The 27,512-nt window shown below is 36.3% G+C and overlaps 2 protein-coding genes and 2 pseudogenes across 2 annotated transcripts; 2 read left to right on the top strand and 2 right to left on the bottom strand.

Annotated features, from left to right (window-relative positions):
- The first annotated feature begins 1,016 nt into the window (after positions 1–1,016).
- Positions 1,017–1,640, top strand: LOC104230101 (uncharacterized). Its single transcript, XM_009782837.1, has one exon. The coding sequence runs from the start codon at positions 1,017–1,019 to the stop codon at positions 1,638–1,640; it is 624 nt and encodes a 207-aa protein (XP_009781139.1).
- Positions 1,641–2,435: 795 nt separating this feature from the next.
- On the bottom strand, positions 2,436–4,347 carry LOC138884949 (uncharacterized). The gene is made up of 3 exons (XM_070165828.1): positions 4,318–4,347; positions 4,142–4,220; positions 2,436–3,244 (listed from the first exon to the last, which is right to left on the bottom strand). The coding sequence occupies exons 1-3, from the start codon at positions 4,345–4,347 to the stop codon at positions 2,436–2,438; spliced, it is 918 nt and encodes a 305-aa protein (XP_070021929.1).
- Positions 4,348–4,707: 360 nt separating this feature from the next.
- LOC104230102 (uncharacterized) lies at positions 4,708–5,876 on the bottom strand (annotated as a pseudogene).
- Positions 5,877–9,816: 3,940 nt separating this feature from the next.
- The window catches only part of LOC104219316 (sodium/hydrogen exchanger 3-like), a 43,903-nt pseudogene continuing 26,207 nt past the window's right edge, over positions 9,817–27,512 (top strand).

Consider the following 27,512-nt stretch of genomic DNA (forward strand, 5'->3'; position numbering starts at 1 on the left):
ATGGGTAGCTAAAAGTTCCTTTTTGGTTCAGGCATATCATCAAACATTTTATCACACAACCATCTTATTATTAAAGAGGGAAAAAGGAATTAAGTTTATATACAGAAAACAAGATAGATTTGTAGCTAATAATTAAAAATCATCCACCTACATGCATGTTTATTTTCCAACATGCATGATCAAATCAGACAAAATCTGTGACGCATGTATAAATAAACAAGAATCTACCCAAAAGAATAAAGAAAACTAAAAATTCCCAAGAAAAGAATATCAAACTACACACACCCAGAAAATTGTGATAACCAACAAAGAAAGTGCAACAAATGAATAAGGTTTGCAGAAAAAACTCACCAAAACAAAGAACTCATGGTTTGAAAGAGTGAACACCAGATAGAGAAGCAGAATAAATTTGAAAAACTTGCTTGTGCACCTTCCCCCAATCGCACAACCAGAGCTCACTGAGTTATGGAGGCAATTGAAAGAATGCTTAACACAGGAATTATTCTGCCTCTAAGACCTTTACGTTTCGCCCGCAAGCAAGAGAACGGAAATGAGAGAGGCCAATCACCCATTTTCCAATTCTCAACAGCAACTATTAGCATGATACCCATTAGCAATTTTGTTGACTAGAGTTAGTTAACCAAGATGATAAGTTAATTGTATAACTATAATCAGTTAGTTAGTCAGTACAGTAAGTAGAAGTTAGTTATACTGTAGTTGTATAAATATGATGTACACCCTGTAAAAATACACACTCTTGAATCATTTTGTTCTTCTTCTAATATAGAGCTCTGTTTCTCTCAATTGTGGGTTTCCTCTACATGTCTTCTTCTCCTCAAGCTTGATCTCCAAATCTATGGCAGCTAACATGGTATCAGAGCCACTGGAGTGAATCGAAGACATCTCTCAAGCTCGTTCTTACTCTCGCTACCTCAATTTCACAATTCTATGGGAAATTGTCCAATTGTAGCGTGTAGCTGAAAACCTAGGGTTTACTCTTGAAGAAGCAACTGAAAATGGTGATTGGAGAAGAAACAACTACTGATAATGCCAATAATGCAGTTGCTACAGCTGTATTTCCGTCAATTGACCACAATCATCCACTTTTCCTTCAACCAACAGACACTCCAGGTAGCAATATGTTCTCTCTTCAACTTACCGGTTCAGATAATTACGCGATATGGAGTAGGTCTATGAAGATTGGTTTGTTAGGGAAGAATAAGTTAGGTTTTGTGGATGGTCGATTTCCTAAGTCTAGGTTTGATTCTGAACTTCGTGATCAGTGGGATAAAGTGAATGATGTAGTTCTCTCATGGATAATGAATGCAGTAAAGCCAGGATTACCTAGTAGTGCAGTATATGCCTATAATGCTCATAAGGTTTGGAAAGACTTAAAGGAGATATTTGACAAGGTAAATGGATCTAGGGTTTTGTATCTCAGTAGAGAAATTCATAACCTCACTCAAGGTACTATGTCAGTTGCTGACTACTTCTCCAAGATGAGAGATCTTTGGGATGAGTTTGATGCAATAATGCCGTGTCCTAGTTGTCCATGTCCTGAATCAAAGAAATATGCCCAACATTTTGAGTATCACATGCTACTACAATTTCTGATGGGATTGAATGAATCCTATTCATAGTCAAGGAGTCAGATTATGATGATATACCCAATTCCTAGCATTAACAAGGCCTACTCACCATTGATTGATCAAGAAATTCAAAGGAGTCTGGCTAATTTTACTTGGACTAATCAAGCTACTGAAGGCATAGAAGGAGCAGTGTTCTATAGTAATAAAAACTCAACAACTGCAGGTGAAAATTTCAAGTTTACAAAGAATCAAGTGTAGTGTGACTACTGTCACTACAAGGGGTACATAAAGGAGAATTGCTACAAGCTTCATGGTTATACCTCAGACTTCAAGGGAAAGAATAAAGGGCAGAACTCTAGAGTGTATTCAAATAATGTGAGTGGTTTAGTGTTTCCAAATGCTACTGAATCTGGCAATCAACAAGGTGTTTATGGAACTCAGTCAGGAATACAGCAGGTCCAACATGCCTACATGCCTCAGTTTGCTCAGACTACTCCTAATAATTGCCCTACTGCTCCTTTCTTCACCAAAGAGCAGTACCAATAGATACTTCAGATTCTAGCCAAAGGGAATGAAGAGGGTCAAGAATCATCCAGCAAGTTAGCTGTTGCAGGTACTTAAATCACTCTAATGTCCAATTTTCTCGAGCAAAATTGGATTATAGAAACAGGAGCCTCAAATTATATGACTTCTCAACTTGATGCACTTACTTCTTGTTAGTCCATTCCCGGTGTTCTTGTTGTATGATTTGTATATCCTTTTCAGTCATAATTCTCTTCGTCTGATTCTTCTATTATATTATTATTTATATCCTTTTCATTTTCTGATAATTCATTTTTTGATAATTCATATATACTTTCCTAATTCATAATCTATATATTCCATTTGTGTATATTTATCATTGTCTATTATTATTTCGGTAATTTGTTTCTTCTTTGGGTTTTTTGTTAGTTTGCAATCTTTAGCTAAATGTCCTAGCTTTCCATAATTGTAACAATTACATTCTGTTGTAACAATTGGCGTCCATTTCCTATTTAGCCTTTTATCCCATAATGTTTTGTTCCTATCATATGAATCATAACTTACTCTGTAATAGGTTGGGTTTAGTTGCCTTGGATTTTTTATTCCTGATGTGCTTGGTTTATCGTCGGTCATATCTGCTGTATTTATTTTTGGATTTATTTTTATTTTTTCTATTTTTTCTATAAGTTTCGTGTATGTCTCACTTGTTTCTGAATAGTCTTCTCCTAGATCTTTGTCGTTATCACTTTGGTCATTTATTTCGTTTATGCTTATATTCGGTGGATTATCCTGTACCTCTTCTAACTGTAATTTAAATTTTTCTATTTTATTTGTCAGTCTTAACTCTTGTTCTTCTTCTTTACGTTTTTCTTTTTCTTTTAGTTTATTTGTATATAGCTGTTTTAGCATTTCTAATTCTTTTTCTAATTCTGTTATTTTAGTGTTCTTTACTTCCTCTATCTCTTGTATTTTTTCTTTAGCTTGCTGTTGTATTTCTTTAATTTCTCGTTTTCTATCAATTTCTTCGTTTTCTTTTGTTATTCTAACCATTGCAGTCAAACTATCTTCTAGTTTTACCGTTTCTTTTTCCAACATTAGGTTTAGGTTATTTCCTATTTTCTTGTATCTCCTTCCTAAGTTAGAAAATATTATTTTTATTTTTAATCCTTCTGGATTTTCATATGTTTTTTCTTCTAGTGCGAATTCTTCTTTATTCATCTTTTATTTTTAAGATAGTAAATATATTTATATTCCATTTTGGATATAGTATCTATTAATTTAGATAGTCTAGCATCGGTTATTTTAGTAATCCTTAAATATTCATATTCTGGGTATAGTTTCTTTAGTTTTTTTCTTACTTTCCTTAACTTTTTATTTATTTTAATGTGCCTAATTTCTGTAATTGACCCATTGTTTATGGGTATTTGTTGCGGTTTTGTACTATTAGTTTTAGTGTTATCGTCCATGGTTTTACTTATTTGAGTAAATGTTTAGTATTTATCTCACTTTTGTTAGCTTTGATACCATTTTTGTATAGGTCCCTTTGTTTTTTATAGGCTAAAGGTTTTTTCATAATATTTTGCGGCTAGCGGAATTAACCTTGTAATTTTTTTTATATTTTCTCCCGTGTATTCTAAGTATTGGATATCTTGGGTTTTTTGATATTCTTCTACATTTTTTTTTTCATAATTTTTCTAATAAATTTATATTTTCTAAAGTTCGTAACCAGTACTGGAGATATTCGTAGTTGATCATTAATCTGAATATAAATTTAGTTCATATAAATCTAATTTGTCTATTTCCTCTGATAGAATTAGATCAGTATATCATTGTTCCATTATGTTTATTATTTCAAAAGTAACCAAAATATCGTAGATTTTTCTTCTAATATCGTTATTAAATTGGTTAAAAGTATATAATATGAGTATTTTGTAATCATTATTGTTATCTAGCAGATATGTGTGGTTGCTCATAAGATTGTTATTTTTCTTTATTCTTATCATGTGTTTACTAAATATATTCCCTCTAACCTCTTTGTTTATCATAGAGTTTTTCATCATTGTAACTACTCTCAGCATTATTAGACATGGCAAACATTCTCAAGATGTTCTTTATAACAGTACTATAACATGATAAACAGTTATGATATTCAAGAGATTATAAGGAATATAAAAGTTTAGTTAGACATGATTATGAATAAACTTACCTGATCTTGTAACTTGTTTGAATGTTCCATAGTTGTTAAAGAGACTTGTATATAACTCAAATATTTCTTATAAGAGAGAGAAGATAAGAGAGAGAAGGTGAGGGTGTGTCCTCTCTTCCTCGGATTTACAAACTATATATAGAAGCTTTAAACGACTCTTACTGTTTACAAACGACTCTTCATGAACGACCTTTACTGTTCATGAATATGACTCGTACTATTTACTTTACGACTTTTTACATACTTAAATGACTCTTACTATTCATAAACGACTCTTCATGAATGACCTTTACTGTTCATGAATATGACTCGTACTATTTAACTTTACGACTTTTTACATTGTCTGTTTGCAATAGCTGTCTTCCTCCTTTGTCTTTTAGGCTGATATCTTCATTCCAGTTGTACTTCTGGTACATGATTATCTTCTCCGTTGCATTTCGAACATATATGATCTGGGTATTTGTGCCCTACTAATTTGCAGTATCTTGTCAATAATTCATTGGAAATAAATCCTTTCTTTAGTGCTCTTGTAGTTGGTTGTATCTCTGGTTTTAGTAATGATAAAATCCATTTTTGGACTTCATCCATATCTCCTTGTCGTAGTTCTCTTGAATTCACATATATCATTAGTTGATCTTTTGAGTAGTAGCTCCAAATAGCATTTTCTTGTAAATAATTGTTGGCTAGTTCTTGGATAATAGTTGCTATTCCAATTATTCTTTTGTTGGCGTAAAAACCTGGTATCTCGATTTTGGGTATTTCTGGTTGTTGTTCTATTTCTTCTGGTATTATCATATCTCGTGTCAATCCTATTTTTACAACCTGTATAATAGGTTTTATTTCATCGTATAGTATCTCAGCTGGTGATGTATAGAATTTTATAAAAAATAGGTTTCCTTTTGTAATTCTTTTAAATGTAATAAATGCTTTATATAGTTCTGGTATTCAACTTATCTCTTCTCCATCATAGGTATATACCGTGCTAAGTAATCCGTAATTGTAACATATTTTTACTAAATTGGCTAAGTTTGTTCAGTATAACTTATTAAAAAAATGATAAGTTATCATAGAGATTATCATGTTTGGATTTTGTATATATTTTCAATATAGGTCTGGGTAATATGGTTGTATATTTTTTTATTTTGGTGTAGGTTGTTGGCATAGGTTGAGGTTTGTGGTGTCGTAACTATTGTTTCTTTTGGCCTTTTCGGAGTAATCGGTTTATCAAATATGTTATTTAAATTGACATTGGTATGTGGTTTCTTGTTAACTTGTTTACTTGTACCTGCAGCTGTATATAAACAAACTTTGTTATGGGTTTTTTGGAGTTTCCCAACGTCTCCTTCTAACTCTGGAAGTTTTGAGTCTTCCGATCGACTTAGCTCCGCATCTTTATAGTCATGCTGCTGACTTGGCTGATTTTTCTCTAGCTGTTGTAATCTTTTTCCCATACCATCCATCTGTAAAGATAGAGTAGTAAGGATTGTAAATAAATCTTTTGTTTCTTGGCTTTCATCAGTTTGGGTACCTTTGTCTTGATAGGTAGTCTGCAATAACATTTTTGTCAGTCCTTATTACTTCAATTGTAAATGTAAAATTTTGTATATTTAATACAAGCCTTCTTATTTCCTTCGTAGTTACTGAATCTTGTATTTTCCGTGTTATCCACCATTTTACTTGTGTATTATCTGTTCTTACAATAAACTTGTTATAAACAATATATGGCTCAAATGCTAATAAACATTTATATAATCCAAATAGTTCTTTCCTATTTATCTTCCATTTTAATTGTGGTTTCGTGTATGATCCTGAATAATATCTACAATGGTGTTCAATCTTTTCATTATCATATTTATATTTTAGAACTCCTCCGTAGTTGTGGTCACTAGAATCAGTTTCTACTATGTATGTGAACTGTCTTTTTTCATCTTGGAAAATATAGTTTTGGTAATGTTTTACACATATTTTTGATCTTCTTTATATGCATTTATCTTTTTCGTCAAAATGGTATTCTACATCCTTTTTTAATTTCTTCTGTAATGGTTTTAAGTTTTCTGCTAATTTAGGGATATATTCCCTTACTTGGTTAACTAATCCTAAAAATGATTTTAACTTCTTTTTCGTATCAAGTGTTTCGTTTAAGTTAATTATTTTTTGTACTATATGAGTTTGCATTTTTATTCCATTTTTATCTATTTGTATACCTAAGAATTCTATTTGATTTTTCATTACTTCTGCTTTCTTTTTACTTAAACTAATTCGTGATATTTCTACAATGTGTATGAATTTTTCTAGTAGTTTTATATGTTCATTCTCTGTTCTAGAATATAATAGTATATCATCTATATATATTATGCAGTTTTCTAATTGGTTGAAGTAATTATCCATAAAATGTTGGTATCTACCTGGTGCATTTTTATATCCAAATGGTAATACATTCCATTCGTAAAATCCTTGTGGTACCGTAAATGCTGTTAACATTTTAGATTCGTCTTCTAGTTTTAAATGGTAAAATCCTGATTTACAGTCAAATTTACTAAAATAGTTATATCCTTGTATTTGTATAATTAGTATTTTATTTGGTATCGGATAATTATATGTTTTCGTTTTTGCATTTAAATTTCTATAATCTACAACCATTCGACTTTTTCCTCGTTTTTGTTCACTATGTTTATTCACTATAAATGTCGGGCTAGTATATTTACTATTACTTTCTTGTATGTACTTATTGTCTAATAATTCCTGTATATGTATTTTAAATTCTGTTAGATCATTAAAATTGTATTTTAAAGGTTTTTGTGTTATTATACTATTTTCATCTATTAGTTCAATTTTTATTTTTGTTTTATGTTTTTCCCATCCTTGTAGGGGATTATCATTATATAGTAGTTCTTATTTATCTTGGAGTAGTTTTATCTTGTTTATTGAGAAAATGATTATTTCTATATTATGGTTGCTTTGTGTCATATTTTCTAATTTCTGGGTAATTTTCTCACTTCCCTTAATCCAGGGTGTTGTTTTTCTCAATTTATTATTTACTCTTTTTGCTCCTATCCTTTGCTTACACGGGGTAGTAAACCACCAATGTGTTTTTATTATAGTATGTGGGAATAACTTATCTAAAAATGGCATTCCTAATAATATATCTTTATTTGTGAATTCATAACTATATATTTCTTCTATGGTTAATATTTTATCCCATATTTGTATTTTTAGATTCCTTGCTTTGTATGTTATCATACTTCCCTCATTGTTAAATCCTGTTACTACTATGGGTTTTTTTAGCTTTTTCCATTTATTTTCTGGTAGACAATTATGTTTACACATGTTAGCTTCTGCTCCTGTATCCATCATAGGTGTATAATATCTATTATAATATCCTTCTACTATTATCTTGGCAAGTATATATATTTTTGGCATTATACTAAGGTTCTTCTGATTATTATCTTTTTGTTTTCATAACTTATTGTTAATTGCCTATCTTCTAATTTATATGGTTTGACTTTTTCTAACCATTTTATTCCTAGTGTAATATTTTTATCTCCTTGATATATTTTAAAATTTATTAATATTGGTATTCCTCCAATAATTAATTCTGAACATTCTGTTAGTTACAATTATGAAGCTAACAGAGGTACTTTTGCAGATGGAATTCAAGCAGAGTCATTATGACTATTCATTGTTCATCAGAGAAGCAAATGGTGACACAATTATTATTCTTGTGTATATGGATGACTTGCTGATCACAAGGAACAATGATAAGTCATTGCATGATACCAGGACAGAGTTGCAGAAGAAGTTCAAGATAAAGGACTTAGGGAAGCTAAAATATTTCCTTGGAACTGAATTTGCCAGATCAAAGGAAGGAATTCTTATGTGCCAAAGAAAGTATGCACTTGAATTGATTTCTGAAACATGTTTAGGTGGAGCAAAGTCCTCTGGTACACAATTGGAGTTGAATCGAAAGCTCACATCTGTAGAATATGATAAGTGCATTCAGAGTACAAGTCAAGAAGGTGATCAGAAGCTTAAAGAACCTAGCTGTTATCACAGACTTGTTGGAAGGTTGTTATACCTCACCATGACCAGGCCAGACATTGCCTTTGTAGTGCAGGTCCTAAGCCAGTATATGCATTGTCCCAAGATGTCATATATGGAAGGTGCTCTCAAGATAGTCAAATATATCAAACAAGCACCAGGCCAGGGGCATAAGACATCAAACAAGCACCAGGCCAGGGGCTACTTATGCCTGTAGAAAATGCAGACAAGCTGATTGCCTATTGTGATTCTGATTGGGCATCTTGTATAGAGTCAAGGAAATCAGTAACTGGATACTTGGTTAAGTTTGGAAATGCATTGGTGTATTGGAAGTCAAAGAAGCAAATGACTGTGTCCAGAAGTTCAGCTGATGCAGAGTTCAGAAGTATGGCCTCATGTGCAATAGAGGTCACCTGGATGATAGGGCTATTCAAGGAACTTGGAGTGAAGATTCAATAGCTTATAAGCCTGATATGTGACAGCAAGGCTGCTATACAAATAACAACTAACCCTATCTTACATGAAAGAACTAAACATATTGACATTGATTGTCATTTTGTTAGAGAAAAAATTTGTGAAGGATTGCTGAAGACACCGTATGTGCATACGAAAGATCAACTAGCAGATATACTTACAAAGAGTTTGGGGAAGTTTCAACATGAACAGCTGCTGAATCAATTATGAGTGAAAAATGTATATAAACCATTAGCTTGAGGGGGAGTGTTGACAAGATTTAGTTAACCAAGCTGATAAGTTAATTGTATAACTATAGTCAGTCAGTTAGTTAGTACAGTAAGTAGAAATTAGTTATACTGTAGCTGTATAAATATATTGTACACCCTGTAGTGAAACACACGCTTGTATTATTTTGTTCTTCTTCTAATACAGAGCTCTGTTTCTCTCAAGTGTGGGTTTCCTCTGCATGTCTTCCTCCTCAAGCTTGATCTTCAGATCTATGGCAGCTAACAAATTTTGACCAAAAACATACAAATCTTAACCCGAGAAAAAAGCTGCAGAAAGAAATCAACATACATATCAAACGAACAACAAAAAGTACCTCAGAATAACCAATATGTAAGTTGTAAATTCAGAAAAATGGAGGTTCTGAATGACACAGAGAGATGGGGGGAGAAGAAATGATAAGTCCAAAGTGAGTAGGGTTACCGGTTTATGGTACTCAATGGTAATATACGTGCGGTATAGCTGGATTCAGTCGAAATTTCGAAAATACCCCTCGTCGCACTAAAACTCTCACTTATTATATACTCCCTAATGAAGACTTTTGGAATTTGTGGTTCTAAACAAATCAAAAAAGGGCTCAGAGTATTTGTGTGGTTATAAAAACTTCTAGAAAGAGGTCATTTTTTTTTTAACGGACCAAAAAGGAAATAAGTTTACATAAACTGGAACAGAGGGAGTAGTTAAAGTACTGACAAAGTTGCTTTGTGGCTAGTTGTAGTTATGGGGTTGGATGTTGTGGCCAGATTGGGGGTAAGCATGTTGTCAGATGATGATCAAGTCTTTGTGGATTCCATAACTCTGTTTGTGGCTCTTCTTTGTGGATGCATTGTGATTGGACATCTTCTTGAAGAGAACCGTTGGATTAACGAGTCCGTCATTGCTCTTGCTATCGTGAGTCTTTTTTTCTTTACTGAGTGTATGTTGCATGTATGCACAAATATAAAGGGCTTACTTCTTGTACGAGCTAGAAGAGGGAATGCAATTAGTAGTATTTGAACTCTGCACCTAAGTGTCACAGAGTAATGTTGTAACTACTGAACTACAATTTTAGTCCATGCGGACTTATTTGCATAATATTACCTCTTGTACGAGCTACAAGAGGGAATGCCCTTAGTAAAATTTGAACTCTGCACCTAAGCGGTGCAGAGTTAAAGTTATAACCATTAGGCTGCATCATTTGTCTGTGCACACACATCACACATATACATGCATAATATTGCCTCATCCTCGACCTAGAAGAGGGAATGCCCTTGTAAGATTTAAGCTCTACACCTAAGTGGTGCAGAGTAAAGTTGTAACCATTAGACTGCAACTTTAGTCTGTGCAGATACATATGCATGCATGAATCATGATATTTATTGGGAATTTTCTTCACAACATTTTTGTTGTGAACTATGCTTTTGGCTTTTGTTGCAATGGATGACCTTTGGTCGTTTTGGTGGCAGGGTTTATGTATTGGAGGCATCATTTTGTTAACTACTAATGGAAAGATCTCTCTACTCTTAGAATTTGATGAGCAGCTCTTCTTTATTTATGTTCTACCACCCATCATATTTTATGTTGGGTAAGTTGTTTTTGTTGAAGTTTGGCAAATTTGTCCCACATCGATGGGCTCTTGAATTTTGGGGGGATTTTCCCCCTATAAAAGAAGGCCTAATGTTTAGGATTTAAACACACCTCTCATTTGCCTTCTCATCTGTTTAAGGCATTTGTATCTTCTCTCTTTAGTATTATTTCACTTGTATTTTTGGAGTGAAATAAAATATTGGTTGTGTCCGAGGAGTAGGCAAAATTAGCCGAACCTCGTAAATTCTGGTGTTCCCTTTATTGTTGTTTTATTGTCTTATTTATTATTTGGTGGTTGTCATAATTTTTGGTATAGTAGTTGTGACTTATTCACACTATATACATTTGGCTTCCGCAACAATTGGTATCAGAGCCAAGGTACTGTCTAAGTATGCTCTGTGGTTGCAGCATAGTCTGATCTTCCACATCAGAAAAGATTTATCTTGGTAACTGAGTCAAGGTTCTGTCTGAGTATGCTCTGTGGTTGCAGCTTAGTCTGATCTTCTACATCAGAAAGGAATAATCTTGATTTGTGTCGTCAGCTATTAAATAATATTTGTGTCAAATATGGGAGACAATAAACAAGAAGAATCTACATCAAGTGTCAACAATACGTCATCATTGGCATCTTCGCTTATGACAAGAATTGTGTCAAATGCGAAATTTGCGGTAGAAATTTTTGACGGGTCCGGACATTTTGGGATGTGGCAAGGCGAGGTTCTAGATGTCCTTTTTCAACAAGGGCTAGATCTGGCCATTGAAGAAAAGAAACCAGATGTTATTGGAGAAGAAGATTGGAAGATTCTCAACCGTGTTGCTTGCGGTACCATTCGATCCTACCTTGCTAGAGAGCAGAAATATCCATACACAAAGGAAACTTCTGCAAGTAAATTATGGAAAGCACTGGAGGATAAATTTTTGAAGAAAAATAGTCAAAATAAATTGTACATGAAGAAGAGACTGTTTCACTTCACCTATGTTCCTGGTACCACGATGAATGAACATATCACCAGTTTCAATAAGTTGGTCACAGATTTGCAAAATATGGATACAACTTATGATGATGGTGACTTGGCCTTGATGTTGTTGGCGTCACTTCCTGATGAGTACGAGCACCTTGAAACTACTCTACTCCATGGAAATGACGAAGTTTCTCTCAGAGAAGTTTGTTCGGCTTTGTACAGCTATGAACAAAGAAAGCGAGAAAAACAGAAGGGCGGAGAAGGAGAAACACTATTTGTGAGGGGTCGTCCTCAAAATCAAACGAGGACAAAGAAGGGAAGATCCAAGTCAAGATCCAGACCCAGCAAAGATGAATGTGCCTTTTGTCGAGAAAAAGGGCACTGGAAGAAAGACTGTCCGAAGTTGAAGAATAAGGCCAAACATAACAATGGAAAGGCCATTATGGATTCAAATGTAGCTGATTGTGATGATTCAGACTTCTCATTAGTTACAACAGAGTCATCAACATCATCAGACATATGGTTGATGGACTCGGCTTGTAGCTATCATATGTGTCCCAACAAGGACTGGTTCGTGGAATTTCAAGAAGGAGAATATGGAGTCGTCCACACAGCGGATAACAGCCCTCTTACCGCATATGGCATTGGTTCAATACGATTAAGGAACCATGATGGAATGATCAGAACATTAACAGATGTTCGATATGTACCGGATTTGAAGAAGAATCTCATCTCTGTGGGAGCCCTGGAATCAAAAGGGTTTAAAATCATTGCAGAAAATGGAGTGATGAGAGTATGTTCCGGTGCACTAGTGGTAATGAAGGCTAATCGGAAGAATAATAATATGTACCGCTATTGTGGCAGTACAGTTATTGGGACAGCGACAGTGACATCCAGTGACGACAAAGAGGCAGAAGCAACCAAGCTATGGCACATGCGCTTGGGACATGCTGGAGGAAAATCCTTGAAAACTCTATCAGATCAAGGATTGTTAAAAGGAGTCAAGGCTTGCAACTTGGAGTTTTGTGAGCATTGTGTTAAAGGGAAACAGACAAGGGTTAAATTTGGTACAGCGATCCATAATACTAAAGGCATTTTGGATTATGTACACTCTGATGTTTGGGGTCCTTCCAAAACACCTTCATTGGGTGGGAAACACTATTTTGTAACCTTTGTTGATGATTTTTCTCGAAGAGTGTGGGTGTATACAATGAAAAACAAAGATGAAGTGCTGGGAATTTTTCTCAAATGGAAGACGATGGTGGAGAATCAAACAGGCAGGAGGATCAAGTGTATTCGCACAGACAATGGAGGTGAATACAAAAATGATCATTTCAATAAGGTCTGTGAAAATGATGGCATCGTCCGACACTTCACTGTTAGACATACACCACAACAGAATGGAGTGGCAGAACGTATGAACCGGACCTTGCTGGAGAAGGTACGGTGTATGTTGTCCAATGCTGGCTTGGGCAAAGAATTTTGGGCTGAGGCAATTACATATGCATGCCACCTCATTAATCGTCTACCATCTGCTGCTATTGATGGCAAGACACCATTTGAAAAATGGTATGGAAAACCTGCTGTAGATTATAACTCTTTGCACGTGTTTGGCTCAACTGCATATTATCATGTGACGGAGTCAAAATTGGATCCAAGGGCAAAGAAGGCTATTTTTATGGGAATTACTTCTGGAGTCAAAGGATATCGCTTATGGTGTCCTATGACAAAGAAAGTAATATTCAGCAGGGATGTTACCTTTGATGAATCTATGGTAAATAAGGTAACAGAAGATACCAAACAAAATAAAGGTGCTTCTAAGCAGGTGGAGTTTGAGGGAAAATTTATTTTTCCTACACAAGAAGCAGAGGAGGAAACAAATGAAGATTACCCTCTGGAAGGAGAGCCAGTAGAGGAGATTCCAACTCAGGAACCTCAACAACAACTTGAATCAATAGCAACCAGCAGGCCAAAAAGAACAATAACGAAACTTGTTCGTCTCATAGAGACGGTTGCTTGTGCAACCTCAATTGTAGCTGATGATGTTCCTACCACTTATAAAGATGTTGTCCAAAGTTCAGAAGAAGATAAGTGGAGGATTGCCATGAATGATGAAATACAGTCCCTTCATCAGAATCATACATGGAGATTGGCCAATCTCCCGAAGGGAAAGAAAGCAATTGGGTGCAAATGGGTATTTGCAAAGAAAGAAGGATTTCCTAACCAAGTAAATGTTCGCTACAAAGCAAGATTGGTGGCCAAAGGATATGCTCAAAAGGAGGGAATTGATTACAATGAAGTGTTTTCTCCAGTTGTAAAACATTCCTCCATTAGAATTATGTTGGCTTTGGTAGCACAATTGGATTTGGAACTAGTTCAGATGGATGTAAAAACTGCATTTTTACATGGAAACTTGGAGGAGGAAATCTACATGACTCAGCCAGAAGGATTCAAAGTTGCTGGAAAAGAAAATATGGTGTGCAAACTTGAAAAATCGTTGTACGGATTGAAACAATCTTCTAGACAATGGTACAAGCGATTTGACGAGTTTATGTTGCGGCAAGGGTACAAGAGAAGCAAATACGATCATTGTGTGTATTTGCACAAGCTTAAAGATGGTTTCCTTTGTATATCTTCTCCTATATGTTGATGATATGTTGATAGCTTCCAAGAATTCGGAAGAAATTGATAAGTTGAAGATTCAACTGAAGAAGGAGTTCGAGATGAAGGATCTGGGTGAGGCAAAGAAAATTCTTGGCATGGAGATAATTAGAGATAGACGTTCAAAGAAACTCTGTTTATCTCAGAAAGAATATTTGAAGAGAGTACTACAACGTTTTGGCATAGATGACAAGACTAAGCCAGTTAGTACTCCACTTGCTCCCCATTTTAAGCTAAGTACTACTATGTCGCCAATGGATGAAGCTGAACGAGAGTATATGTCAAAGGTACCATACGCAAATGTTGTTGGTAGCTTGATGTATGCAATGGTTTGCACAAGGCCTGACATTTCACAAGCTGTTGGAGTTATTAGCAGATATATGCACAATCCAGGGAAGGAGCATTGGCAAGCTGTGAAGTGGATTCTACGGTATATTCATAATACTGTAGATGTCGGGTTAGTTTTTGAGCAGGAAGACAATCAGTCTGTAGTTGGATATTGTGACTCAGATTTTGCGGGTGATCTGGACAAACGAAGATCAACTACTGGTTATGTGTTTACTTTTGCAAAGGCACCAGTTAGTTGGAAGTCTACTTTGCAGTCAACAGTTGCTTTGTCTACAACAGAGGCAGAATACATGGCTATTACAGAGGCTGTGAAAGAGGCAATTTGGCTTCAAGGATTGCTAAAGGAGCTTGGTGTTGAACAAAAAGGTATCACAATTTTTTGTGATAGTCAAAGTGCTATTCAATTAGCGAAGAACCAAGTGTATCATGCAAGGACGAAGCACATTGATGTTCGGTATCATTTCGTACGAGAAATCATAGAAGAAGGTGGAGTCACGGTGAAGAAAATTCATACTACAGAGAATCCTGCTGATATGCTGACAAAGGTGGTGACTGCGGTCAAGTTTCAACATTGTTTGGATTTGATCAACATTGTTGAAAACTGAAGATTAAAGATGAAGACACAATCAAAATTTGTTATTGAGAGAAAATTGAAGATGTGGAATTTTGCCAAGGTGGAGATTTGTTGAAGTTTGGCAAATTTGTCCCACATCGGTGGGCTCTTGAATTTTGGGGGGTTTTTCCCCTATAAAAGAAGGCCTAATGTTTAGGATTTAAACACACCTCTCATTTGCCTTCTCATCTGTTTAAGGCATTTGTATCTTCTCTCTTTAGTATTATTTCACTTGTATTTTTGGAGTGAAATAAAATATTGGTTGTGTCCGAGGAGTAGGCAAAATTAGCCGAACCTCGTAAATTCTGGTGTTCCCTTTATTGTTGTTTTATTGTCTTATTTATTATTTGGTGGCTGTCATAATTTTTGGTATAGTAGTTGTGACTTATTCACACTATATACATTTGGCTTCCGCAACAGTTTTTATCATGCCCATGTTTTCTGCATACTATAAGTTCTGTTCTCCCCAATTTGAACATGTCAGAGAAAGAAGACTCGGGATGTTCACCTCGTATTGCCTGCTGCTGTTATTGGATTACTAGCAAATAGACAGAAGAGAAAAGAGAAAAGAAAAAAGATGTGTGCCATTTCTATATTCTACCAAGTTACATCTAATGTGCTTGAATTATGGGTCTCATTAGATTGGATTTCTCAACCCGCAACCTGCAGCCCGCCCTGCCCCGCCTGAATTTATAAAATAATTGTTATAACCCGTCCCTCCCCGCCCCGCACCCGCATACACTTAAACCCACCCCGCCCCGAACCCGCCCTGCTTCATTGCCATCCCTATGCTTGATGAGACTGACACATAAGTATTTTCACGTTATCAGTTTCCAGGTGAAAAAGAAGCAGTTTTTCAGGAATTTTATGACCATTATGTTGTTTGGTGGTGTTGGCACATTGATGTCTTTCAGCATCATATCATTTGGTATGCCCTGCTTTCTCAGTCTTGCTCTTCAATCAACTTAAAAAAGATAACGCCTTTCATGTGGGGTGCTTACTTGCAGCTGTTGTGATTAACGTTATTGTATTTGTATATTCCAAATGTCTCGACATTTTTGCCACTGTGTAAAGCAAATCGGTTTCCCACAGCTTCTTCAACATAGTTGAATTTTTCACTGTATAGAAGCCAAAAAGACTTTACTAGTTAGTAGCTACCCTTGCTTCATTTAGTCGCTCCTTTTAAGTTGTTTACTGTTTGTGATTGGGCTAACTAGAAATTGTTTTGATTAAGGCGCAAAGGAGTTATTTGGGAAGCTTGATATTGGTTTTCTGGAGCTACGAGATTATCTCGGTACTAGTCTTTCCTCTTCTTCATATTGTAGTTGATGCTTCAGGTTAGCAATTGTAGATGTTGTAACTTTGGTTGTTAAGACCTTATTTGTTTAAGAGTAAGCAAAGGAGAAAATTCACTAATAGGAGGGTAAGCCACAAAAATATGGAAAGAGTGCAATTTTCTTTCTGTGCTTTCTATCTGATTGACCTGAATTTGAAAATAAATTCCATCGCCGTGCCATAACCTTGTAATAATATTTTCTTGATCCAAGTTTGAGGGTCAAAGAACCAATCCTTATATAATCATTTCATTTTATGAAATGCGTAACCTCTATCTTTTTCATGGTTGGCATCTTTCTTTAAATTGATCGATTTTCATCTTCAGATGATTTCAAATTCTTATTCTGTAGCGATTGGAGCTATTTTTTCAGCAACAGACTCTGTTTGCACATCGCAGATACAGATTTCCGCCAAAAGTTGCAGATGGACTATGTGAGTAGAAGAGATATGAGATAGCAACCTCTGTGAACTGAATGTTGTGAGTTTAATTTTAAGGTGCTTAATTAATCAGGATGACTCACCTCTACTCTAAAGTCTAGTCTTTGGGGAAGGAGTCTGTAAATGATGCCACATGACCGAGGACGGAGCCATAGTACTGTTTGCGAGTTCGGCCGAACCCAGTAGCTTTTGTTCAAACACTGTATTTGTATTAAAAAATTAAATGAATATGTACAAATTATTAATGTAGAACTCAGTACTTAAAAAGATTATAATCTCGAACCAATAAGGTTCAAATCCTAACTCCGTCTCAAATCACATCTGTGGATTTTTTTAATGCAATCCAGAAATTGGTTCTCTCCAACATCAACTCAAGGATTGCCTTGTCGTTCAGCGGAAGTTTTCTATATCTGTTTCTTGCAAGCACTTTGCTGGGAGTTTTGGTAAGTAGCTTTCTTGGTTTATGTTTTACACACATTAGCCACTCCTTCCTAATTTTGTCCCTTAAGAGTTTGGGCCGTGTCATAGTGTGGTTGATCATCCTCTAGGACCAGCTATTGATTATCGCCAACTATTTTCTCACTTTTTGGATCATCAAACACAAGACCCTCTTTTGGAAAGATTTCTCCTTTTGCTCCTCACACTACGGGGTTAACAGTCGTTTCTTGTTCTTCCCCTCCAAAAGCATGTATTTACACGTTACTCACATGTGCGCCACTAGAAACACCACTTACTTGCAGACATGCATGTGCTAAGCACACGCTAGGATCAAACTCTTATAAGATTTATACGTAGTTGCAGTATAGCTGCCTTGTTCGTGGACAAATTAAAGCGGATTTGGATTTGTCTTTCATTGCAAGCTAAAAAATTTCAATCTCCTTAAGTAATGCCAGTTTGAACTTGGTCAATTTTTTCTAGTTTTTCATACTTCCTCATTTGATCAGATTATGCTAACTATCTATTCTTATTTATGGAGACAAAAACCTTAACGCAGAGGCGGATCTAATATTTAAATTTGATGGGATCAGCCTAAGGTTCTTACTACTAAACTCATTGGACTTTTAGAGTTATGAGTTCATAATTTAATATTTGTGGATATTTTAGTAATTGTTCACATGTATATATATCTGTACTCCCCGTGGAAAATGATGGGTTTAGTTGAACCCATCAAATGTATGGTCCATCCGCCTATGCCTTAACGAGGCTTAAAGCATACTAGTTATATGATATCTTGCTCTTAAATGCAGGTTGGGTTGCTAAGCGCATACATAATCAAAAAGATATATCTTGGGTTGCTCTTAATTTTCTTCCATGTTCATTCGTTTAATTTAATATTATTTAGTTTATTAGAAGGGAAGTCTTGACGTAACTGGTAAAGTTGTTGTCATGTGACCAAGAGATCATGAGTTCGAGCCGTGGAAACAGACTCTTCCAAAAATGCAGGGTAAAGTCGCGTTCAATAGACCCTTGTGGTCCGGCCCTTCCTTACCTCGCGCATAGCGGGAGCTTTGTGTACCGAGTTACCCTTAATTATTTAATTTATTACTGTATGTCTTTTGGCGCTCATTGAGTTACTAATTAATCTGATTTTGTTCAACCCATATCACCGTTCAAATCTTTGGCTTACGTGTCAAAACAGGAAAAAATGAAGTGATTGGAAATCTTGGACAGGTTTCCCTTCACAGTAGATTTATCCCAAGGACGGACTTCTTGAATGTCATAAGCTACTATAGGAGTTTTCTCTTTGACTTATTGGCTCTTAACAGCAATCCTTTTTCTTATTTATGGTTTATTCCTACTATGATAAACTCAGTGTAATCAGTGCTATCCTTGAAGTTTACCTGCCTTAGTAATCTGTAGTCCCTGTGAAATATTTGGTTCCCCCAGTTATTGCCGTCCTTTATCTCATGAGCTCATTTTTTAGGTTAAGCTAGGTCCAAGTCCACTTTCCTAACAGTACTTTAGAAGCCGTCCTTTCTACGTGCAGGCACTCAACGGATCGTGAAGTTGCTCTCATGATTCTCATGGCTTATCTTTCACAGGCATGCTTTTGCAACACTGTCATTTACTGCGGAGATTTTCATTTTTCTTTATGTTGGTATGGATGCTTTAGATATTGAGAAATGGAGATTCGTCAAAAACAGGTACGATCTCATATCCATTTTTCTTTTATTCCTAAAAGTAAGATATCCATTGGTCTTCTCCTGAAACTTTTGTGCCAATTATTCTGTGAACACTATTTAACATAAAATGTTGCGGGATTTCCATTTATTTGGGAATTTTAATTTATATTAATTCTTGTTTTGCGGATTCTTCATTCCATAGTCCTGGAAAATCTGTTGGAGCGAGTGTCGCGCTGCTTGGCCTGGGTCTGGTTGGAAGGGCGTGCTTTGTGTTCCCGTTGTCTTTGTTATTGTTTAACAAAAAATCTGAGTCTTTGGTCAAAACTAAAAAGAAATTCGAGTTACTGATAATCAAGAGACAAAATAAAATACTTTTGAGAATGATGGTAAAACAGCAAATAGTTGTGTATTTCAATGAATTCTCAATAGTATTCCGTGTCCTTACAAATGATGATACTTCTTCCTTTTATAGATAATTCTAGGTAAAGGAATGAAGCCTCAGCTTTAATGATATAATAATGAGTAATAAATGACATTAAATAAGCCGTTATACAATCATTCCTATTAAATACCAATTTTTTAATGTATCAAGTATTTAATAATGAATTTGGACTCCTTTCTGTCATCAGATCTTTGTCTTTAATGCCTTCTAATCAGTTGGCTGTAAATAATTTAAATTGGTACAAGACTCGTATCTATACGTCGTCTCGTGCCTATTTAAATTCTTCTTCCCGTGGCTGTCTTCATCCGTGCCTCTTAGTCAATTGTTGCGCTTTGACCGTTTAACTAAACCACGTGTCATGCCACATCATCTTTAATATAAACTCAGTTTTTTCCCAATACAGATAGTCCCCCCACTTTTCATTTATTTATCAATTAAATAATTGGGAAGTGGATCTTCATGAAAAAGGAATTTTTGCCACAATTAATGCTTATGACAGTATTGACGTCGTAGTAGTCTTTTCCATTTAATGTTCTGCCCATGTGTCATTTTCTGATTGATTCCGCTATTTACACCCTTTTTCGAGACTTCTTCATTCTCACTATTCATGAAGTGATAGCTGCCTTTATTATAGGCTTTCCATCATTACACTTCTAAGGTTGACGGTTCCCATTTTATACATAACTTTTTCTTCCTTTGTCTTCTTCACAAATCTTCAGCAAACACTTTCTTCTTTATTTTTATTCTTTCGACTCATCCTTCCTAACAATGTCTTCTTCAAACCCTAACCGTAAAAAAGTTCCAATTCTAGACCAATTCCCCAACGCCCCTGTTAGAAACAGAAGAGGCGGAGGAGGTAGGCTTCGAACAGGGTTAGAATCTACTCGAGGCGGCTCCTCTGGTTCTTCTTCAAGGAGTTCTATCCCAAAGGCTCCCTCTTCTAAAAGTAGAGAAATTCTTGATTCTTCTCAAGAACCCTCAGTTGATGAGATAGTTCCCAGCGATTTGTCTTTTGAAAGTGACAAAACGCCTCTTCAAAAACAAATTGCAAATTTAGAAAAAGCCGATACTTACCCTACAATAGTAACCGAACTTACAATCCCCACCATAAGAAAAGATTGTAACTGGAAGGATAGTCTCCGAATGTCAATTCCTTCCCCAAATCAAAGAATTTCCTCCTTTAGAAGTGGGTATTCTTCTGTTTATACTTACCCCTTTACTTTAGGTTTTAATCCTCCGATTGACCCAGTTATTCTTGATTTTTATCGTTTCTTTACAATTTGTTTGGCCCAAATCGGTCTACTAGTGTGGAGAACAGTGACTTGTTTGAGATATTTATCCTCCAAAGCCAATGTCAATTTCACCTTTTCTCACCTCATTCATCTGTACCATCCTAACTTAATACGCCATGGGGTTTTTACCTTAACTGCAAGGAGCAAAAAAGTTTTGGTAAATCCTGAAGATGACAAAGATCGTGGATGGTATATCCGTTACGTTGTTGTTCGTACGGTGGACTTGATTGGCGAAACAAATATTCCCTTCCCTGAGAAGTGGAATTTTGAACGTAGGTTTCCTTTTATTTACCGTACCTACTTTTGAGAATTTCAAAAGAAATTTTGTTTTTAACCTCGTCTCTTCTTGGTTTTTTGTAGCAACCATGGGAGATGTGGAACCTATTCCCAACTTCCGTGGTTGGGTAGACTCACTTTTGAAGATTGCTTCTAGGGAGCAAAGAACTTGGAAATCAATTTCTTCCTTACATAGCTGGAAGGTCAAAACACATGGTATCCCCCTTTTTATATGTTTTTTTACATGTTAAGCATTTTTTCCTCAACTTTGATCATGTATATCCATCCTTTAATCAGGATTTGGCATTAGAGGAATGACGGCTGGAGTAGCTATGGCCATTCGCATGTCTGCGAATGCTGCTCTTGATTTGGATAAGGCTCGAGCCTTGCTGCCAAAAAGGAAAGCTATAAAGGAAAGTTCTGAAGAAGAAGAGGAGGGTACCTCCCTAATTACCAGGCCAAGGATCAGGAGGCGAATAATCATTGATGATGAAATTGAAAACACTCCTGCTCGAACCTCTACCACCGAGCCTGTTTTGATTCATTCTGACGAGGACACCGAACCAAGAGATAATAATGAGTCAATTCAGCGTCTTTTTGACAGTGGTTTCGGGAGTGGCGAGCTCGGCCATGTTTTTGATGAAGCTCCTCTTTCCTCATTTTTTCCTATTTCCTCCATTCCTCTGCCAACCGTAAGTATTTTTTTACCAGTTTTGACGACTTCCGTTCTTTTGCCAGTTTCTACCGCTTCTATGTCCGTTCCCTTGGCAGTTTCTACTGCACCTGCTTCCGCTCCTGCGTTGGTTTCTACATCTTCTCCTTCCATTCCTGTTTCTACATCTTCTCCTTCCATTCCTTCCATTGCTCCTCTTCCCTCTGTTCATCGTATAGAGACGAGTTCTAGCAGTGGAAGTATGACTATGAGAAGTCTTACTATGGAAGTTCCTGCCAATCATAGCCTCTTGAGGAAGACTGGTAGAGCCGATGTTTGGCTCGAGCCCCTAATTGGAGATATCAAGAAGAAGAAGATGGAGAGCCATAGCTGCTTAACTCTGATGAATGACATAGTTCATTCTACTTTGAAGGTATTTTTTCTTCTTACCAACAAGTATTTTATTTTGTCTCTTAATTATCTTTAATCCATCATTTCTATGAGTTGTCTCTGTAGGCTAACCTTATTGGCACGGAATTAATGGGAAGAATTTCCCTTCTGGAAAGAAAAGCCCGTGAGTCTGAAAAAACTGTCCACAAGGCTGAAGAAATAGCCAGGGGAGCCCAGCTTGAAGCAACCAATTGGAAGGAACAGTTTGAGAATGCTCAAGGGACCATAGAGGAGTTGCAAGAAAATAAAAACCTCCTAGAGCAGCAAAACCGTAGTTTGACTTCTGAACTGGCAACTGCCAAGGCTTCTTCAAGCCAATTTAAAAGAGACAAAGAGCTTTTGGAATGCTCTTTGTCAGAATAATTATCCAAGGCTAGTGAAGAAATTAGGGAGCTTAAGGCACTTTTGGCTAAGAAGGAAGAGTATGCAGGAGAGTTAGTGCAAAGCTTGACACAAGCTCAGGCTGACTTACAGACCTCCTCTGACGAGATTCATGCCTTGAAGAGTTCTCATGCCTCTCTTGAAGCTTCCCTTGATTCCCATTTAGCTGAGCATCAAATCTTAAAAAACGATCTTGCTATGTGGGAAAAGGAATATGGACTTCTGGAGGAGAACTTCAACATAGAGGTGAGTTGGGCTTTCCTGAAATCTCGCCGTGATGCTTTGACGGAAGCTGCTCAAGAAGGTTTTGACTTGCAGTCTGAACTGGCCAAAGTCGTAGATACCATCGAGAAAAGTCAACAATCTACTGATACTCCTTCTCCTGTACTTGAAGTTCCTGGAACGGAAGAACTTTTAAATGAAGAAATGACTACTGCAGCAATTGGGGTTACAATTCCTGCTCTCGAGGGTAAAACGCCTGATGCTCCAAACCCTTTAGTGACTAGCTAAAAATGAAATTGCTGTAAAGGATCTTTTAATGAAGTCCCCAGTTATCATAATGGGGCATTTGTAAAAAACAAATGCTTTGTTGACTAAGTTTGTACTTAGTTTTTTTTTTTAAAAAAGAAGTTTTATTGGTACTTCTGCATATTCTATTCTTGCCTGTATATCTAGGACTCATGGAATAGCTTAGCATTTTTATCCTTTTAAAATGCTTTATAATTCTTCTCATGAAATATCAACATGAGGCTTATAAAAGAGGGCCCTTTTATTTTATCGACACTTAATGAAGAAGACGTCTCAACTTCATAATGGTGTTATAATACGATGAAAGAAATAGGAAAACACATGTTTTGTATGAAACAACTGTGACAAGTTTTTATTCATAAACTTTAACAAGTGTTTGACTGTTACATGTATTACAATACATCTACAACTTTCTCGTAACTGTTTTTCTTGTAACAGATTTGTACATAACATAGAATAAACAAGGTTTTTCTTCATAACCTGTTTCAGTACAAAGTCATGACCCTATCTTTACATATTAAGAAGGGTTTGAGAGGTGACTTTGTTTATGAGTTTGAGAGATGACTCTGTTGTTCTCATGAATGCTGAAGACTTCGTAATTTTTTCTCAATACTTGACTCTATTGTTCGATATTCGTATCTGCGTATCTGCGTATCTGCATTTCTACACGTATCTGTATACAGTATTGTAGTCCCCCAAGTGTTTGAGCGGTAAAGTATGAAGCCTCGAGCACTTGTTTATTTCTTTTACTTTGGCCATTTTTCCTGAAACAGAAAGATATACGGGACCCGAAGGTGCGATTATAGATGAAGATTGCCTAACTCGTGTATATTTCCATCAGATTAATTGTAACTCTGGGCTAGGAATTTAAGAATACTCCATTTTGCCTTGCAGGTTGTGACTCATCATTTGGCACGAGTTAAGGTATTTTGCCTAGCATCTAAAACCGTTAGTAAAATATTAATAATCCAATAGAGAAATTTTAACATGATGATACCTGACCGTAGGTTCTTTCTCAAAAGTAATATCTTTTTAAGTGGACGACATTCCAATGTGAGGGTAAAACTTTACCATCCATTGTCTCCAACTGGTATGCTCCTTTTCCCGCAATGCCACGGACTTTATACGGTCCTTCCCATGTTGGACTTAGCTTTCCTGAGTTAGCAACCTTTGTAGATTGGAACACCTTTTTAAGCACGAAGTCCCCAATTTTGGAAAATCTAAGGCGTGCTTTCCTATTGTAATATCGTTCTATTACTTGCTTTTGCGCTGTCATCCTTATCAATGCAGTTTCTCTTCTCCCTTCAAGTAAATCTAGGCTAACCCGCATCTCTTCATTATTAGATTCCTCCGTTGCCTGATCGTATCGTGTGCTTGGCTCACCTATTTCAACTGGAATTAAGGCTTCCGCACCATAAACCATTGAAAATGGTGTTTCTCCAGTGCCTGTTTTGGTCGTTGTACGATAAGCCCATAATACTCCAGGTAACACCTCAGGCCAATTACCTTTTGAATCCTGTAACCTCTTCTTCAAGTTATTGATAATGACTTTGTTAGTAGATTCTGCTTGTCCATTCCCTACTGGATGATATGGCGTAGACGTTATTCTTTTGATCTGCCAACTTTGAAGAAATTCTGTGATTTGAGCTCCAATGAATTGTGGTCCATTGTCACACACGATCTCCTTTGGTGCTCCAAAGCGGCATATTATATTTCGCCATATGAAGTCTTTAACTTCTTTCTCTCGTACCTGTTTAAATGCCCCTGCTTCTACCCATTTAGTGAAATAATCTGTAAGTACAAGTAGAAATTTCACCTGACCTTTTGCTTGTGGAAGTGGACCTACGATATCCATTCCCCATTTCATAAAGGGCCATGGGGCTATAACAGGATGTAGTAACTCAGCTGGTCTATGCATATTATTGCCATACCTTTGACATTTATCACATTTGGACACGAAACTGGTTGCCTCTTCTTCCATCTTAGGCCAATAATATCCTGTGCGAATTAATGTTCTTACCAGTGACCGTCCTCCTGCGTGATTCCCACAATGTCCTTCGTGTACTTCTCTCATGACATATTCTGTTTGAGAGGGTCCGAGACACCTTGCTAGTGGTCCACCGAACATCTTTCGATAAAGATTTCCTTGATATAAACAATATCGTGCAGCTTTTTTGCGAAGCGCGTGAGCCTTTCCTTTGTCATTAGGCACGGTACCGTGCTGTAAAAAGGCAACAATTTCGTTTCTCCAATCCCATGTTAGATGATTAAAACTTACCTCGTTTTTATCAGATTCAAGAATGGAATGAAATAGATGTATGACTGAAGCATTTGCATTGTTTGCCACGTCTGCTGCGGATGCGAGATTTGCTAAAGCATCTGCCTCTACATTCTCATCTCTTGGGATTTGCACTACTTTCCAAGTTTGGAATTGCTTTATTAACTCCCGTACCTTTGCGAGGTATTCTTGCATTCATGACTCTCTGGTTGTATAAGTCCCCAGCATTTGATTAACCACGAGTTGAGAATCACTATTGATTATAATCTGTGTTATGCCGAGTTCTCGTGCCAATTCTAAACCTGCAATTACAGCATCATACTCTGCTTCATTGTTAGTTATAGAATGATATTTTATAGCCTGTCTAACGGTCTCACCCGCAGGTGGTACGAGGACTATTCCTAGGCCTGCCCCTTTTACATTAGATGAACCGTCAGTGAATAAAACCTAAGTCCCCGGGTTCACACCATTAAAAACTAGTAATTCTTTTTCTGCTTCTAAATGCATCCCCTGGCTAAAATCAGCCACGAAATCAGCTAGTACTTGAGACTTTATAGCGGTTCTGGGTTGATAAACAACTTCATATTCACTTAGTTCTATAGCCCATTTTGCTAATCTTCCTGAAAGTTCGTGTTTATGCAAAATATTTCGAAGCGGAAAAGCAGTAACTACATTAATGGGATGACATTGAAAATAAGGTCTTAATTTTCTAGATGCCATGATCAAAGCTAATGCTAATTTTTCTAACTGTGGATATCGTGTCTCAGCTTCCAATAAGGACTTACTTACATAATAAATAGGAGATTGTTTACCTTGGTCCTCGCGGACTAAAACAGCACTCACTGCGACTTCAGATACGGCCAGATAAATGAGAAGTTTTTCCCCCACCTTCGGTTTTGCCAACAACGGTGGTTTTGACAAATAAGCTTTCAAATTTCTAAGGGCTTGTTGACAATCTTCATTCCATTCAAAATGATCTTGCTTTTTAAGTGCAGAGAAAAACTTAAAACACCTTTCTGAGGATTTGGAAATAAATCTCCCCAAAGCTGCAATTCTTCCCGTTAATCTTTGTACTTCCTTTTTATTAGTGAGGATATCAGGGATTTCTTCTATTGCTTTGATCTGAGAAGGATTCACTTCAATACCACGATTAGAAACAAGAAAACCCAAAAACTTACCTGATGCAACTCCAAATGCACATTTTTCTAGGTTGAGTTTCATATTAAATTTTCGCAAAATTTCAAAAGTAACAGATAGATGAGAAATATGATCATGAGATTGCTGGGTTTTGACGAGCATGTCGTCTATATATACCTCCATTGTTTTCCCTAAATGTTCTTGGAACATTTTGGTGACCAACCTTTGATAGGTTGCCCCAGCATTTTTGAGACCAAAGGGCATTACTTTATAACAGTAAGTCCCCCTGTCTGTGATGAAAGAAGTTTTTTCTTCATCACCAGGATCCATTTTAATTTGATTATATCCCGAGTATGCATCTAAAAAACTTAAAAGTTCATGACCTGCGGTTGCATCAATTAGTTGGTCTATATGCGGTAAGGGAAAGGAATCTTTTGGACAGGCTTTATTTAAATCGGTATAATCTACACAAACACGCCACTTACCATTTTTCTTGGGTACAACCACCGTGTTAGCTAACCAAGTAGGATATTTTACCTCACGGATTGATCCGATTTTTAATAATTTTTGGACTTCATCCTGAATCACCTGGTTCTTGAAAGCACCTTGTTTCCGTTTCTTTTGCTTTATTGGTGTGAAAGAAGGGTCCTCATTGAGTTTGTGAGTCATCACATTTGGTGGTATCCCTGTCATATCAGCGTGGGACCAAGCAAAGCAGTCTAAGTTAGCTTTTAAAAATTCGATTATCATACCTCGCATGTTCGTGCTTAAATTGGCCCCGACATAAACCTTCCGTTCAGGCCATTGATCAAATAACATCACTGCCTCAAGCTCTTCAATTGTCGTTTTGATGCTTTCATTTTCTTCAGGTTCTTGAATTGTGTCAGGTCTTGAGTCTAAATCCGTCTTTTCCTGTTCAGTTGAAGTTTGATCT

Source organism: Nicotiana sylvestris, chromosome 2, assembly GCF_000393655.2.
Source record: "Nicotiana sylvestris chromosome 2, ASM39365v2, whole genome shotgun sequence".
In the NCBI taxonomy this organism is placed as follows: Eukaryota; Viridiplantae; Streptophyta; class Magnoliopsida; order Solanales; family Solanaceae; genus Nicotiana; species Nicotiana sylvestris.

What these genes read in the sequence shown, in the direction of transcription:
- LOC104230101 (XM_009782837.1), top strand. Translation starts at nt 1,017, where the DNA reads ATGGTGATTGGAGAAGAAACAACTACTGATAATGCCAATAATGCAGTT.
- LOC138884949 (XM_070165828.1), bottom strand. Translation starts at nt 4,347, where the DNA reads ATGGAACATTCAAACAAGTTACAAGATCAG. An exon ending in CAAACAAGTTACAAGATCAG is followed by an intron (nt 4,221 to 4,317) that starts GTAAGTTTATTC and finishes ACTGTTATAAAG; the next exon opens with AACATCTTGAGAATGTTTGC. An exon ending in ACTCTATGATAAACAAAGAG is followed by an intron (nt 3,245 to 4,141) that starts GTTAGAGGGAAT and finishes TTTCTAACTTAG; the next exon opens with GAAGGAGATACAAGAAAATA.